Here is an 18,079-nt window from a genome sequence, read left to right as displayed (position 1 = left end):
TGATAAAGAATTATGCCATCTATCGTTTATAGTTCGTAACAATAGAAAGTGTCTCCCATAGCTCCGTAGTTTATTGTAATTGTAACTACGGACAATCCATAGCAGTTGGAAACTTTGTATACTGGTTTAATTTTATTCTAAACTTACAAATATCAGATTTCAGGTAGCCTGAATTTTACTCTGTATTTTCGAAAGTGTGTAATTATCAGTTTAAAAATAGAGTAGGATTTGCTTAGAATCATTGATTTATCTTCTCATTTATATATATTGATAACTATATAGTTATATGATAAACTTTGCAATCAATCAATTTTATTATTGATTTAAATTTCAGTCTCAGTGCAATTTGTGCTGTTTTTTCTGTAAGAATTCAATTCATCTCAAAAACTAGAGCAACACACACACACACAAAAACAATGCCAGATTTGAAATCTCACAACCTCAAAATTATCTCATTAACACACTGTAAATCCTCCCCCACACACACACCCACCTTTCACGAACAATATGATCCAGTTGGTATGAAGGCTCACTCTCCTTAATTCTCTTAGTAGATTCTTGGTCTTTTTTGCCAACAGCTCTCTTTAGTTTCCTTATGAATACCTAAAAAAATGGAAAAAATTACAAATGCATCAAATTTTTTGTTCTGGTCACTTGTCAGTATCCAGCAATAAAATATTTTCTCCCATGCATCACAAGCACATGCCAACATTGGCTTAAAGCTTGTCAGTAGTAATGAATGTTGCCATGGGAGGGGACAACAATCATAGTACAATAAACAACCACTCAAAAACTAATTTTTAAAATTTTTTTAAGGTATCAGACTACGTTGAAAACGTCATTTTGGAAGAAAATATGGATTTTCATTTATTTTTATAAAAGCCCTATTTGTTGTGATTCCAAAATGGGTCTTGTTTTGTTTATATGATGCTTAGAATCAAAGTTATGTTCACTTTAGTGTTGCGTTTTCACATACAAGTAATATGCGAGTAAAGACTTTAAACGTGTTTTACGAAGAATGTTATTTTTGACATTTTACTTGACTTTGTGACATGATTTGTAAAAATTGATTCATTGCATCCTTACGAAATTTTAATGTGACATTTTGATATGTCACAATCCCAGCCACATGAGGCACCCCCCCCCATGGTAGTGCCGGGCCTCCAGGCCAGGATTTTTCGTGGGGGGGGCCTCCCCCCCTCCGAAAATTTAGTCACCTCCCTTGAGAAAAGATTATGGAGTATTTTTTCCATTAAAAAAAAAAAAATCCCTTTCGGAAAGAAAAAAAAATGTTGAATGCACCCCCCCCCCCCATGAGAAAATCCCACATACGATACGGCATTTGTATATGCAGCAAAACATCGCTACAACGATAATCAATAATAAATACATCTACAATGATATTTTTTTCAAATCTTGTTTGGAATTGCCTGTCTTAATGTTAAACTCTCGGTACAAGGACATCACCTACTTGCGAATGCAAGCCCATCTCCCCATTAAAAAGTCTCGCCACAGATATCAACAGGCCTACAACGTTACAAATATTCAATCATAACACTTCACTCACAAGTTGAAGTATAGATCGCAGCACTGAAATATCATACACAACACTAGCTACACGCTCAGACTGTTAGGTGCACTCACTTTGTTCCAGACTCTGCCACGAAGCTGGGTTGGAAGAGATCTCGACAACGGGATAAGCCTGGTGGCAGAGACCCTGGCGTTCATTCATTCGGCTATGGGGGGTTTAGAACCCCAAACCCCCTTTCTATACGCGAATGGTGATCATGATCCATGGTGGGCGAGACCAACAAGCAGTTATCTTGCCCAGGATTAGAAGGGTGCGCAAAATTCACCTTTTATAGCCTCTTCTTTAAAATTACAGGGGGGGGGGGGAGTCTCAAAATATATGCTTACCTCAACTGATCAAGCATTTAGTTGTGGCCCTGATGACTAGTGTTCAATGTCGAAGTCTCTCGATTAACGATAATACCTCTATTATGGTATTTTTCTTCGTCCGCAGACATGAACAGTAAATATTTTTCTGTTCAACCAATCCAACAATGTCGTCTGTGAATAGAAGTTTTGAGAGGAGATGTGTCCTCAAGACAGTACAGAGAATAAAAAAGGCTGATGCGGAATGTAGCCTTTTTTTTCAGAAGCAAGGAAAAAAAACCCTTGATTTGTTCGAACTGGGAGAAGGAGGGGATTATTGGAGAAGCCGTTAGCGAAATCACGTGATTCAGTACACACGTCATTACAGCCATTTCATACAATACTTTTTATGGAAAACACTTTAAATGAGAAATCTTGAGTATCAGTAATAAGAGTTGGCACCAGAGAGTCGCAAAATAAGTCGCACAAAGGAGGAAAACGTTATATGCGGGATCCACTGTATTTTGTACAAAATCTTGCAGCAAAGCTGTCTCAGTATCATAACATGCGCATGAGAGTGGGGCTAGCGGAGCTTCAGGCCTGGGGCCTGGACCATTCTTGTCTTTTTCACACTATTGGTTCACTATAGAGGGGGTTAGCTGAAGCCTACGAGACCCCTGTTCAGGGTGTTGGGGGGGGGGGGGGCATGTGCTTTATCGGCACCCAAAGGCAATTTCACTGTGGAATACGATGTCTATTTACGCCAATTTTCATTCTGGCCTTCTACGAACTGAAATAGCAGGGATCGCGCAATAGCCCCGAGGACACATATAAAATGCTAGTGTCCTTGATGTCAGTAGCCATGCAATCACAATGTCTTTTCTTCCTTCCTAGGAGAACGACTGCCATTGGAGAGAGGGGGAAGGGCATTTTTTTTCGTACGTAGTTCAAGATATCCATCCATACGAGTACAAATTGATACGATTGATATTAAAGAGTCTTGTCTATTTTCCTATGGGACATATCTGAAAGAAAAAAAAAATCAAAAAGACCATGGGGCCCCCTTGTCTCCCGGGCCCTGTCAGAAATTCATAAAATAACCTATTTTTTCTTTTTTATAAATAATAAAACAGAATCAGAAGCATGAAAAAATGTTTATTCAAAACAAAAGAAATATATTAAAAACTAGTGATGGGATGAATCTTCAGCTGCTATTTGGTATTCAGACTTTTGCCAAATATTTGGTTTCGCTGAATGTTACTGAAGAAAATCTGTGTAAAGCTAAGTACATGAAACTAATTTTAAAAAGCAAGTTTTTCAAATAAATTTAAAAAAAAACTTTACTGATTATATTTTATTGTGTTGTGTACCCTCTTCCATATGAGAGGTTATGTCAGGGCAAATTTCTGGGGAAAAAATTAACACGAAACAAAAGAGAATAGTACTTGGGAGGTCTGTCCAGCAGAAATTTAGGTCCGCTTTCTAGACCGTTAACAAAAATCTGCATTTGAAAAATGCTTTTACAAAATACAAATTAATAAAACCAAAATTTGACATTTCTGTTCTGATAAATCAACTAGATGATTTTCCTTCCCATAAAATCAATGACCCTTTTTACAAAAATAATAAATTTTCACAAAAACAGGACCCTACAAAAAACAGTCTGGAAAGACTTTTGCCTGCAATAAAGTGTAAAAGAGCATGAATTACTTCAGTCAAGTTCACTGACTCCAAGACAGATGGCAGCATGAACACGAAACAAGCACAACTGTCTGCCGGCCAGAGTGCTCAGATCGAAATGACGTATTGGAAGAGAGTCAATTTTCTCGATAACGGTTTCAAATTAATGGTGAGACAACAGATATCCAAGCTTAGAATGAGGATAGCGGTGTTAGTGAATTGTATGATTTGTGTGATTGCATCTTTCTCGCCAACCATTCACGACCATTTCAATCTTGCCAAACCTAATCTCTTCACCTTCATAATCCTATTTATTCTACTGCGTGCTGCAATGCCATCTACCAATTAGAAAAGAAAGTTATAACTAAACCGTATCCCTCCACTGAACTTATATAACTAAAGTTATCTAACATATAGATGGAATTTTCTAAGTGCTATTTTAAGAAAATCAAGAACCATCAAAATGACAGAAAAAAAAATTTTTTTTTTTAAACTGCCTTTTTGTTATCATATGTGTAAGAAATAATATGAAATATAAATATAAGCTGATTTCATTATTTCAAGAGATAAAAAAAGGCAGAAATATTAACTTTTTACAGCAGCAATTTGTTTTTGTCACAGAGTGGACAAAATCAATGACTGTCACAAAACCAAAAAATAAAATACAGTAATTTCAATAACTATGGTCCAAATGCCTGTGCTCACTAAAACATCAATAATCGAAATGCTAACATCTAATGGATTATTTAATTACTAAAGCAAAGAGCATAAATAGTGTAATATGGAGATGTGGTTAGCACGTCCTCTCTCCGATACTTTCCCTTGAATCAGTTGGTAGTTAGGGCTTATGTTTTTTTATGTTATCTTGTCAGCTGCAAACTTTCTGAGTTACAAGTTACTACAACAAGCTGTTCTGCACTATTTATGTACTGTATTACAAGTAACTTAGTACTTACATATGTTTAATAAACATTTTTACTGCTGCGTGCATATATAAATATTTATAGGAAAAATAATAGAAAATTGTACTTTGCTCTCAATTATAGTCGATTTTTATGGACCACAAGCTGTAATTCACAGCTTCGAAAATTACTCTACGATTCCCCCATGTAACATCAGAAATCCAGTCTTTGTAGATATCTACTTCATGAAATATATTTGAGTAAATTTCATATTTATGGCTTCAGCAATTTCAGCTCAGTGATGATTGCTCCATACAGCCTTTGAACCTCCCTCTTACGGGGATTGAATTTAGAAAAATCCCTTCTCTGTGAATCTCTACATTACAATACAAAAATACTGACCAATATTTATGGCTTCAATGGTTTCAGCTCGCTGATTTTTCTACATGGTTCGTACTCTTCCAACGAAAAAAAATTCAAGGACTATTCAAGCACTTTTCAAGGTAAAACTTAAAAATTCAATGACTTTTTTTACAAACGCATATCTTTCACATGAATAGGCACATATTTAATTTTGATTAAAACTTTCAGAGATTACATTTCTACCTACTTTATTTCACATCATCCGTAATGAATAAAGGAGGCCACATACACATATATATCATACAAAACATATGGCACATTAAATAACAGTCAGTTCGTGCCTGTCAATTTCCTCATTGAAATGCAGTTTAGTCTCTAAATATTGCAATTAATTTTCTTTTAAAGACTAAAAAAAAAGAACTCTTCTAAAGATAGAAAAAGATTAAATTATTTCTTTCATTAATTTTATTTCTTTGTTACTCAAGGACTAATTGCTTTCATCAATTCTCGATTTGTTTCTTTAGCTAATGCCGAAATTCTTTCTTTCATTAATGCTGAATTCTTTTATTGATTCTAAAATTATTTCATTAATTCTGGAATTATTGCTTTATTAATTTTGGAATTCTCTTTTATCAATGCTGAAATTCTCTCATTAATTCTGGAATTATCTCTCATTAATTTTGGAATCATATCATCGATACTGAAATTATTTCTTTCATTTATTGTTTTAAACTCCTTTAAACAACTATGGATGCCATTAGAAAATAACGGAGATGCGCCAACATTCAACGCATCACGTGATTTTCAAAGGAATGATGTAGACCACTGACGTCATACCAGCGCCGGTACTAGAGGGCACGGGGAGAAAGGGGGGGGGGGGGTAACTGCTCCAGGTGGCAATTTTTAGGTGAACACCGTTATAAAATTATCAAATTCCGAATTGCTGGGGGCAGCAAGACAATACAAAAATCCTAGTTATGGCCCTGCATCATACTCCCTCCAGTAATATAATAAGCTCAATGGATTTCAGCGCCGATTCACCCATTGAAGCACAGCTTGCATTTGGCGGCATTTTTGCCTGGCACACTCAGCAACCAATCTTGATAGAAGGGATGTTTCAGCCACAAGTAATTAAAAGTACACACACTTGCTACTCATCTTTTGATTTCTTTCTTTAAAGAATCTTGTACAAGCGCTTCACATCACTCCTAAATAAATATTTTGTTGACAGCATGGGCGGAGATATGGTGGGGGGGGGGGGATGTGAAGTTGACTGATCTAATGTATATATGCATATATGAATTGACATCATCATCGTGCCCCCCCCCAGACTTCCAAGTCTATCTCCGCATATGGTTGACAGTAATCAGAGGAAGCTTTGCTCACTTATGGACCGAAAGGCTGAAATTATTTCGGCAAAAATTATGAAACTTTTCTAAGATATTTATTTCTCAAGTCCTCCAGAAAAAATACCTAGTACAAAAATTTAATGACTTCCAACGACTCGAAATACGTCTACATACGATCACAGGATACATGCTACCATAAAGCCAGGCTTTCCTAGAAGTGGGTTGTTGCAATACCTTCTAGAACAGAAGGACTTCTACTCTAGAAGGAGATATTGGTTGTTGGGGGCCAGAGCATGCCGACTGAGCTGAAGAACAAAAACAACGATCGGAAGTTCATTTTTAACTCTAGCTTTTATTCCATAAAAGTTGCAAGGAAAAAAAACCAGATCATTTATGATCATAAAAAAAATAAATAAATAAAACGGCCGACAAATAACAACCCGCAATCTTAGGGAGAAAAAAAACAATTCCGACATACATGCGGAAAAAAGCCAGCCTACAGTATAAAGCCGAGCTCCCGTGAGGGTGGGAGCACGCTGCTGGCGATTTACATATTGCGTCGGGCCGAGCGGTTCCACATGCACAAAGAATAAAAAGGGGAAAAACATTCCAACATAAGTTTTTGGCGCCGTATGAACCGAGCTGGACCATTTCGCATCGGAAGAAACATGTTACATAATCACACTACGCGTTTGTGTATTCCTACCGTGGCCTGTCATCTGCATGCTCCGGTTTGAAGGGAAGCACCGAGCTCGATGAAGGGCAGCGAAAGAAAACAAAAATGAAGAGAAGATTGGTAAAACGAGTGGCACACAACACATTTGACTCCTCCAGAAGCAGTCGGCCAACCATGCCCGACGTAAAACACTACCGTGAGGCTTGTTGCGCTCTCTAGGAAAACAGTCGAGCTTGTTTTCTTATTACTGGTAAGTGGACAGCGTGTCACGCTGGGCGATTCACTTTGCACGCGGCACAGAAAACCTGCTCCTACGAAAACCCGGCTTAAGAATAATGGGGGAAAAACGTGCTTTAAATCCAATTATCCAGGGTTATTGGCTGCTAAGGCTTTTTCCCTGTGCTTTGCACTTTTTTATAGACGTCACTTACGGAGTAAAAAAAAAAAGTGGCGAAAACTATTTCGGAAAACACAAATTTTTCAAGGACTCTCACAGAATTCTTAAAAAAAAAAAAATTTTCAAGGACTCTTACGGATTTTCAAGGACTTTCAAGGCCTTGAAAATGAACTTTTTTTTTTTCAAGGACTTTTCAAGGTTTTCAAGGGTCGTACGAACCATGTTCTATACACACACCCCCCCCCCCTAGCGGTTGAATTTCAAAAAACCCCTTCATGGTTAGTCTTATGTCATGAAACAAAACTTTTGAACAAATTTCATGATGATAGCTTTGGCAGTTTTGGCTCGGTGTGATTTCTCTAGGGAACCCCACCCTTTCTGACCTATCTTTAGGGGTCGAATTTAAAAAAGCCCCCTTCATCTTCTAGCAAAGAGGATAAAGATAGACATATGATATAGCTGTAGTACATTCTCTCAATTATCGTTTATAAGCGATTTATAACAAAATATTTGATGCATTGCCACAGAAGACACCACCACGCCAATCTTGACAGAAAGTTGCCTTGGCAACCCTGGAGAGAAAGGGAGAATCTTTTCCCTTTGCATGAGTGAAAGTCAGAAGGAGCTACATCCAAACCATCTGTAAAGCTATATTTAACACCTGGATCTCACGTTTTGGTTGTCCTTCGGTGATAACTACAGCCCAAGAGTTGCAAATGCGATCACGTATGTACAAAAAGTTCACAAAAATACGGGGAACTGACCAAATTAAAACGACAGCATATCATCCAACCTCCAATGAACTTGTTGTGCGTTTTCATCTTACTTACTTACTTAACACAAGGTTAAGTGTGATAGGTGACCCAGAGACTCCTCTATAACCTTTGAAAAACGTCCACCCATTAGCAAATTTTAAAAACCACACGCCTCCACCTCGTATTTTGAATTTTGGTCTGGTAAAATGTTTAAAATCTGCTCAGAGTGAACAATGGTCTTGCTGAGCTGTATATTATATCACCAGGACAATTTTTCTTTTATTTCAAAATTGTTTGTTGAAATTGAATGGTAATTTGATGTTGGTATAAATCTCGAGTTTATATCTCACATTAGTGATCCAGAGTATATCCACTGAGACTTGATGGTTGATGGGGGGGGGGGGGGGGGAGCCAGGAAACAAAAATAATATAGGGAAATAATTATCCTGTCCCATAAAACACAATGTATTGTCATATAATAACCTTATTCATACTAAAATGTCCCTTATTCCACATCTCCCTGGATCTGTGCCTGACAGTGATTTCGACGATCTGTACCATTTAATTTTCTTATTTAACTGAAAAAATATGATGAGAATGTGGTAAGGTCTTCTATCAAAGCCCACGAGAACAATAGATGGTCTGACGTACTCCCAGTGGTCCTTTTCGGCATTTGTACGGCTGTCAAAGAGGATTTACCAATGTCCTGTGCCAAACTTGTTTATGGTACAACCCTAAAACTACCATGTGACATTTTAGATTCAGCACTGATTCCACCTTGTGAAAATGACTTTGTTACCCATCTTCAGCACAAAATGGGGCAGTTGAATTCCATTTCTCTCTCAACATTTTATTGCATCCAAAAATACTATGTCAACCCGGCTTTGATATTTGGTTTGCATATTTTTCTGCGAGTGGATCGCGTAGAACGACCAAGTCAACCTTATACAGAAACGAACAAAACTGTCACTATCGAAATCCATGGTCAAAAGTCAACTATCTCAATTGATTGTGTGAAACCAGCGTATTTGCTTCCGAACACTGAACAACCACAGACTGTCAGCTTAAAAATTCAGTATAACAAGTCAGCTAATGAAGATTCAATGACAAAATGCATCGTTACCCATTCAGGAAGAAGTGTCCCTTTTCCACAAAAACTAGCAACTTTTATAATAGACTGATATTCATAATTTTTGAAATTTTGCTTTATGTTGTTCCATATATATTTTATGTTGTCTTTCATGTCATTTTTCTGACTGTATTACATTATACATATAGGCATATTAATGAACTAATCACAATTTACATATTTTTTCACATGGATGAAATTTTTTATTGTGCTCAACATAATATATATACATAAAACATTATATACATTGTTCCTTCGGTTACCCTCCTTCATTGGGGGGGGGGGGGGTACTCTGTAGTGAAATTGCCACAGAAGACTCACCACCACTCCAATCTCGACAGAAAGTTGCTTTGGAAGCTCTGGAGAGAAAGGGAGAATCTTTTCCCTTTGCATGGGTGGGCGTCAGAACGAAGTGAACAACCCCACCAGAAACAAAAGATGCCCTTTACGAATATTTTTTTGATGTCGATTATCCAAATACTAATTTAATTATAATGAATAAAAGTGATTAGTTATTATTGAAAGGTTGAGTTCTATTGAGAAGGCAATAACATCAAAAAACTAAATACAATCACTTCAGACTATAACTGGGACTAGGCAACACAACTATGGTCCAAAATTTAATTTTTTAAAAATATATATATGAGCTACATAAGGAATTAAAAAAGTGTTTAACATTAATTAATGTTTGATCTTTCTACAGGCAATATCAGCAAAAAAAAAAAAATAATTGAATAGCTTGAATACAGAAGGTATGATGATTAATCTAGAAAGAAAATGGTGTTGTTATGAACCATAATTATGTGAAATTACGGTACTAGAAAATGAAAATGAAAAATATTTATGAAATATTAAACTTCAAGTCATTTGAGATCAATTTTATTTTAAAAACTAAACTTTGGATTTTTCATTTAAAAAATGTGGAATGTAAACTTTTTTGGGAATGACCAATACAAAGAGCTAAACTTAGGTACAACTTCACCAAATATATTGAGTGCATTACAATGGGGCATTCCACTACCCTATTTTTATTTTGTGGAAGCAAATTGAGAGCGTAAAAAAAACTTGTGTTTTGAAAAGAAAAATACTAGCACTTTTCAGTATCAATAATTATGAAACTAATAATCAAAGGAAATCCTTTTTATGATTTAAAATCTTTGAGGAAACATTTAATCCTAAACAGATAGTTCAGATGTGAACAACACATTTTAATTCTAAGGTTGATAAAACAGCAGAAGGAGAGCCATTTCTCCCGCAAAACCATGTCATCTTAACAGATAATGAGATCTGATAAAAAGAAAAATTGATAGTACTCTAACTCTTAAGTAAATAGGTAGGCAAGTATTTTTAGTCAGGAAAGGGGAGGGTAGAAGAGGTTTTTGTTTCCCCCAGCCCTAAGGGGAGACAAAATAATTCACTTTTCTGGGATGTTTATGACATGAAGATGCTGGCACTGCTTCTGCATAAATCTAAAAATTATTTTTGAGTATGACAACATAATCATAGTAAATAAAAAATGATCACTCAAAAATGCAATTTTTTCAATTTTTAATTGAAAGTTTATTAAATACAGCACCTTCTTGGCACTGGAACGTAGAAGGCTCAGGCCACATGAGCTCCCCCCTACTGAAGCAACATTCTGAGGTCACCAAGCCCTTTGATAATTCATGAATATTCAATGCAATCCGAACCTGTGTATACTCATGTGGGTCGCATCAATGGACGTCTAGCAACCCTAGACCCCAACCAATTCCTATTTTTTTTATCAAAGCTCGTCAAGTGAAACATTCTTTCCCACAAGATCTGCGAGCTTGACCATGCACTATGCAAATGAAGCTGGGTCTGGACACGGCATGTAAAACCTGCCCACTCCACCATCTTGAATGATGCAAAAACCAGTTTTATCTCACAGCATGGGGTGGTTTTGATGAAAAACAAGTTTTTACGCATCTGGGCATCAAGTACAGCGGCGGGTATAGATGTAGCTTTACAGATTGCCTTCCGTGCACACAGACAAAACAGATTGGCTCTGAGTTTGTCTGTTCCCGAACTCTCTCACATGTGTATATGGATTCATCGTTATGGTAAAGATCGGTGAAATTTAAAAATAATAAAAATAAGTTAAACACTGCAAGGAACTCAAAGAAAGACCCGATTTCCGTAGTATTGAGAGTGTCTCTTGTAGCTTTGTAGAAATTACGGACAATCCGTAGCAGGTGACAACTCTGTAAATTCGAATTTAAATTTGAAATGCACATCGTGAAAAATCTGATGATCTGATGTCTCGTGTGGGATGACAAGCTACCTCTGCTTTTTGGTTCATAATATGGTCTCTCTCGCGTGCGAACAAAGAAACATGTGAGCTGCCTCAAACACAACATATTTTACATATACTATATTTACCATATTTATGACCATACTATATTTAATGTATAGGGGGCATTCGAGTATTATGTCAGCATTGATGGGGGGCTTTGGATGATGCTTACATCATCAACCACCATTTATAAAAATATGAAATATTCTTAATGGCATCTTACTCTGTGCACCAAAAACCTTTCGATAGTTTGTGGGCAACCGAATTAACATTCTGCCTATAGATAAGTCCCCTACAGAGCCACTTTAGTGATTTGTAAATGTTCTGCCAATCCTTCAAGTGATCTGGAAATGTGTTCGGCCACTTAAGTGCTCTGAAACTGTACCACGCTTTACTTAAGTGATCCGTAATTATACTGTGGATCACGTAAGAAATCTGAGAATCTGCTGCTGGTAACTTCAGATATAGAACTGCAGTGGGGGCCACATAAGCGCTTTGAAATTGTGCCGTGGCCACTGTATGTAGGCTCTCTAAATAAATTTAAAATTTTGGACAGCTCGCCACCTATGTGTATATATACCAGGGTTCCCCCCCCCCAACTTTTTATCAATTATAGCAATAATAATTGGCTGATCAGATGAAAAAAGTTATAGCAAAATTGATGAGTTATATACAATGCAGATCCCAAAACAATTTACCTGAAGTTTAAGATGGAAAAATAAATATTGTACAAATGAAAATTAATTGAAATAAAATGTAAATTATACAGTACAAAAAATATTTTAATTTTCAAGAATTTGTGGAGATTTTTTTGCTGCCCACAATTCAAAAGCATTTTCAAAATTTAATTTTTGCCTGCTGGGAGTAAAGTGTTCAAACAATAGGTTCCAGATGTGGTCAATTACTCCTGTTAATCCCCCCCCCCCCAAACCATACCAAGAGTTGCTGAACATTAATCGCGCGATTGGCCAACAAAAATTATTTCACTTGTGAATTTTTGCACGTGTCAAATGACTGATTCGACCATCAAGAAACTGAATGGCCACTCATGTGTGTGATTTGACAAATTCAATCTTTTATTTATCCATCAAACGAAATATTTTGTCACTATTTGGCACAATGGCGATCAGCAGCGCGAACCCTGATATATACTAAACCGAACCAAACTTAAATGAAAAACTACTTTAAAAGTTCGTCAGAGCTGGACAAGTGATCAAACCTCACTAATGGGCAGAAATAGTTGGAAAACTCTGTGGAATGTTTACTTCCATTACAGAGTTTCCCAACCAGTGCGTTTCAAACATGTTATCACTTTACAATGGTTTGTCATTTCTTCAATGCTCCTAGTATATGGTAAGAACCTGATATTGCCAGGAATTTTTAATAGTAATACAAATAAAGTTTAAATATGCTTACCTTAAAAGCCCTGAACTTATCAATGATAGGCTCATGCATTAAAAATTGGATATCCTTAACATAGAAATATGTTTTATTTTTTGAGTTGTTCTTGTTAGCCTTTTTTTTATGCCTTGGCTCAGCAGGATATATACCTTTCAAAATGCACAATCGCCTAAGAAAGACAGATGAAAACCAACAATGGATTACCAGAATTCACCTTCAGGTACATGTTATATAAATTTGTTTTCATCCAATTTTATATATTGTTATTATTACAACTCTTACAGCTACTGTTTCATGGCTGCAAATATGATTTTTTAGCTTAGAATAAGAGGCTCAGGAGCAGTGTGAAAATATTTTACATGTGTGCTAACAATTTTTAAATCAATTTAAATCATGTTTTTTGTTATTTTTTTTAAATTACTGATTCAAAACATACTTATATTTCAAAGAATTTCGAATAATATGTATTCAACTTTGTGTGATGTAATACGAGTAAATACAGGGTGACCACTATCGACCACCCAATAATTACTGACGTAATTCCTTGTGGAAACTAAAATAGGAAAGTGTTTCTCGTTTTAGGATCAGACGAATAATTGTGATCAGTTATAACATTTCAAATTTTTGTGAAGTTGTTTCTGTAATGGTCGGTTATGAACTAAACAACTATCAAAATTATAATTCTTCCCCAGCAGAGGGTTGCAGACCTTTTGAAAATTAACTGATATATTCCATACTGTTAGAAGACAAGTTTGATCATCGTCTTTCACGATTGGTGCTTTTTTTTTCAAGAATAATATTATAACCTTGTTATCATACCCATTATATTGGCAAATTCATCATCAGATTTGTAGTGTGTTAGCCAAATGGAATCTACTTGAAAAAAATTTTTTTCTCTAAATCAGAACTTCTTTGACAAAATGTGGTAATTTGTTTTCTTCCACTGTTAAGTCAATTTTTTTGAGGGAAGATGCAAACAGCTTTAACTGTGCTACCATTTTCTTATACTGTTGTTTTAATGAGATTACATGTTGATCAATAAAACCAGGGTACGAAAAAATTGAAAAAATTTTTTAAATAAAAAATATTTTCTTTATTTAAATTAGGATTTTTTGATTTAAATTAAGACTGTTTTTTAATAAAATAAATTGTGTTAATCATTAAGAACGAACATTTTTTTCACCTAATTCCTCAAATTTGGCATCAATGAATAAACAAACAAACAAACTGCAAGCAAGAAATAAAAATCTTTATGTAATGTCACTGACTTTGAATTAACTTCACAAATTAACATTTTTCTTGTAGCGTGCTTCTATTCATAGATGAGCTTCCCCCCAAATCATGGCCCCCATTTCCTGGAGCAAGGCCACCAGGGCTGGGATCTTTTGTGGGCTTCCAGATCAGACCTTCACAAGCCCTTTTACGATAGATTTATATTAGTGTGACAAAAAAAAAAAAAGTGAATTGTCCCAGGCCTGAAGCCCTGTCAGTCCCACCGTCGTGGGGACCATGTCCTGAACCCGTCAAGCCCAGAGCAAATTTAAATGGAATCAGCTTTTTTACAGATGTTTAATAAAAAAAATATAACTGTTAAACTAATCAGTTTTATAAACACAAAAAAATTTCTAATTGAATGTCTTGTCTATAATATTATACAGGGTGTCCTGTAATCTTTATCTCATCAACTGCCTGCCGTAGAGATACGATCCCAATTTAAAAAATGCTCAACAGGAGTTCACAACACTAACGCCGGAAGTCAAATATTATTGCTGTTGCTCGAAGTGTGTTTACTTTACAAAATAATATCTTATATTTTTCAGAGACCATACATCCTGCCTTCAAGTAGAGTGTCCTGTCTGCAGTCGTGTGTGCGCTTGGCAAATCTGCTCCGGTTTTTCTGGGTGGGCCCACCTCAAAAACCAGCTGAGTTTTTGAAGAAAATCATTTGTTAGCATACAAAATACTACTTACATTTACCACTAGCCAAACAACTTTACCTTTTAAGTCTTATTCTTTTTAAATAGAAATTAATGTTACAGAGCTGAATGTAATTTATTTGCATGGGAGAATAAATTGTTATCCTAATGTATACAAAGTACAGGCCCATCTACAAAAACCCACTGGGTTTTTGCTTTCACACGGAGCAGATGCGGGTCTGCATGCCCTTTCACACGAGCACATATTTGCAGGTGTTTCGCCCACATCTTCACCTTTAGGCTGATTTTGTTTTCACCCAGTAAACGCCATACGTGAATAGCACATTGTTTAATAAAAGTATTTAATTTTTTCAAGTTTTATTCACAGGTTTCTCTGCAAGTCACTCAGTCCAGTGCGCCCTTAGTTTAAAATTTGTGCATAAAAACTTTTTTGAAATATTTGTAATCATCATAGCTGAAAACTTTTGAAAATGAAAACTATAGAGATTTTCATGCAGACCCGTATTTTATACTAAAACCCCTCCCCAATAAATACAAAAGGGATTTTTCAGAGGATAAAATAGAAATTTCACACACATAAAAGTTAAACCCTTGGGAATAAAATCCCTATGCAAAAAATAAGTGAAATTGAAGGCCAAAACTTCAATGGTGATATCAAAAAATATATATTGCGTTCAATCAGAAACAATGTGAACATTCTGTGCGAATGACTCCAAATGATGGATGATCATCCCTTCTTTCGTGACATGTTCAACACTCAGACGATAAAATAAATTATTGCTTCTCTTCCTGCTCAATCATCTCCGGGTCCTGACCCAGTTGTTTCTACAAGCGTCTTTCAGACCCGATATCTTCTCTGCTTAGCTCCATCTTCACATCCTTCTATAACTACGGATCTATTCCGTGCTCTGGGAAAAAGGCAGTTATTAGTCCAATTTATAAGAATAAAGGCTCCAGGGCAGATCCGAATAATTATCGCCCAGTATCGTTAACTGATATATCCTGCAAAATTTTTGAGAGATGCATCATCAATCAGTTACTTCCATTTGCCGACGAGATTGGCTTAATCCCCTCACAGTTCAGCTTGGCTTCATTCCTGGCTGCTCCTTACCAGTGCAGCAGTTGATTTGTCATGATATATCGGAGAGTGCTATAGACTCTGGACAAGAGATTGTTGTAATTTACGCCAATTTCCAAAAGGAATTTGATAAAGTAAACAGATTGCTACTGCTGAGGAAGCTAGCTTGCATGGAGGTTCCAGATAAAGTTGTGAGGATAATTAAGAACTGCTATCAGATAGAGTTTGTGGCGCTGCTTGTCTTGTACAATTTTTATATTTTTATTATGTTTTTTATGCCACTCACTAGCTAGGCATTATCTAGTGTCTTCTTGTATTGGAGTTGTCTGGCTCCAACTGTCGACCGAACATGTCGTAAAAATCTCTCTTCTATTAAACAACTTAAAGAAAAGGAGTCATGACTGTATGTTTCCGAAATAACAACCCGACACATCCACCAGCACTAGCATCACCATAGTACTGGTGACCCGCGTAAATTAAGCAGATGTTTGACAGCCACAAACTCGAAAGCAGATGAAAACAAGTACTCTTTCTCACTTCGTAATATGTGACTTGCTGCTTCCTTTTTTTTCCCCTGTGTGTGGTGCGTTTGCTGACTGATTGAGGGGGCATCTCCTCAATTCTCTTCCTGGATTGTGATGAACTTTTTTTGGATATGCTGAACGCTATCGAAGAAACAGGTATGTCTTCTGAATTAGAACTTTCGCGTGTTGCTTTTCGCATGCCTTCAATTTGGAAATCCGATGTCTATCTTTGGTTAATTCAGAGTGAATCAAACTTTAAAATAGCCAGAATTACTGATCCTAAAACGCAATTTCACTGTGTTGTGACAGCTCTAGATGTCGAAGTGTTGTCATATGTTAGTGATTTGATCAGATCTCCTGTTACAGATTATTCTTACAACCAGTTAAAACACGCATTTGTCAACAGTTTTCACTGTCGGAAACTTCCCGCTTACGAGTTCTATTCCAAGAGCTCACTCTTGGGGATAAGCGACCTTCTCAGTTGTCGCATGAGATGCATACATTAGCTGACAAGAACATTTCAGATGAAGTGCTTAAAACCCTTTGGTTACAACGTTTGCCTATCCATACATAACAGATACTTTCTGTTAGTAAGGATACATTGCCGGATTTAGCAGAAATGGCAGATAAAATTACCAAAGTCACTGGGCACACACCGACTATTTCTGAGGTCAGCCGCAACGAAACCATCAGCTTGAAATCACTTCAAAGTCAAATTTCGACTTTGACCGTTGCTGTTGACTGCTTATCCCGCTATAGAGAGAAAAATTTTAGCAAGAAGGGAAGAGCTTGTTCAAATTCTCGGTCTAGAGAAAGGTCTAGTGGTGATGGTACACCCAAAAGTAAACCTTATTGTTGGTATCATTTCAAATTTGGTAGAAAAGCATCAAAATGCATTAAACCCTGTGATTGGAAACTGGCCCATCTGTTTTGGCGACAGCAGGTGATGGCCGGCGTTTAGTTCGCCTTTTTGTTCATGATCGAAAATCTGGTACTGGTTTATTAGTGGATACAGGTGCCAGCATTTCGGTTTTTTTTAGGGTAAAAGGCTTGCATCCCTGGAGGGACAGAGTCTGGGCCGTGACTGGTTTGTCAGCATTTCGGTTTTCCCACGAAATACACAGCTACATAAAGCAGCAGATACAAACTTTTCGCTATAAGCAGCTAATGATACTAAAATTTCTACGTATGGTTGCAAATCTTTATCAGTAGATTTAGGGTTACGCAGACTGTTTAGATGGTCCTTCGTTATAGCTGATGTTAATCGCCCGATATTAGGTGCTGATTTCTTAGAACATTATGGCATAGCTGCCAACTTTTGAAAATGAAAATTCGGGAGATTTTCACACAAACCCGTATTTTATGCTTAAACCATTTCCTAATAAATACAATAGGGATTTTTCAAACATAAAAGTTAAAGCGTAGGGAATAAAATCCCTACTGAAGTCAAATTAAAATAGGGATTTTACACACATGGAAGTTAAACCCTTGGGAATAAAATTCCTACGCAAAAAACAAGTGAAATTGGAGGCCAAAACTTCAATGATGTAAAAATAAATATTGTGTTCAGTTAGAAACGCTGTGAACAAACATTCTGCGCGAATGACCCCAAAATCATCGGAAGATGAAGGAAAACACCGTCAATTTTTTAAGAACACTGACTTTTTGTGACACTTGCTCGATGCTTCTTTTTAAA

The 18,079-nt window shown here is 36.4% G+C and overlaps 1 protein-coding gene across 2 annotated transcripts in view; it reads right to left on the bottom strand.

Moving 5' to 3' along the window:
* The window catches only part of LOC149076634 (pescadillo homolog), a 270,201-nt gene that overhangs the window by 186,955 nt on the left and 65,167 nt on the right, over positions 1–18,079 (bottom strand). For both annotated transcript variants that reach the window (XM_089244245.1, XM_089244246.1), the window contains exons 3-4: positions 12,860–13,013; positions 494–603 (exon numbers count right to left, since the gene is read on the bottom strand). In XM_089244245.1, the coding sequence (XP_089100371.1) occupies positions 494–603; positions 12,860–13,013 (264 nt within the window). The remainder of the gene's footprint in view (positions 1–493; positions 604–12,859; positions 13,014–18,079) is intronic.

The sequence above is a fragment of the Pholcus phalangioides genome, unplaced genomic scaffold (genome assembly GCF_987345545.1).
Source record: "Pholcus phalangioides strain wild (caught in Gottingen) unplaced genomic scaffold, Ppha-v1.0 ptg000015l_1, whole genome shotgun sequence".
Classification (NCBI taxonomy): Eukaryota; Metazoa; Arthropoda; class Arachnida; order Araneae; family Pholcidae; genus Pholcus; species Pholcus phalangioides.
Note: the sequence above shows the minus strand (reverse complement) of the source record. Positions and strands in the feature narration are given on the sequence as shown.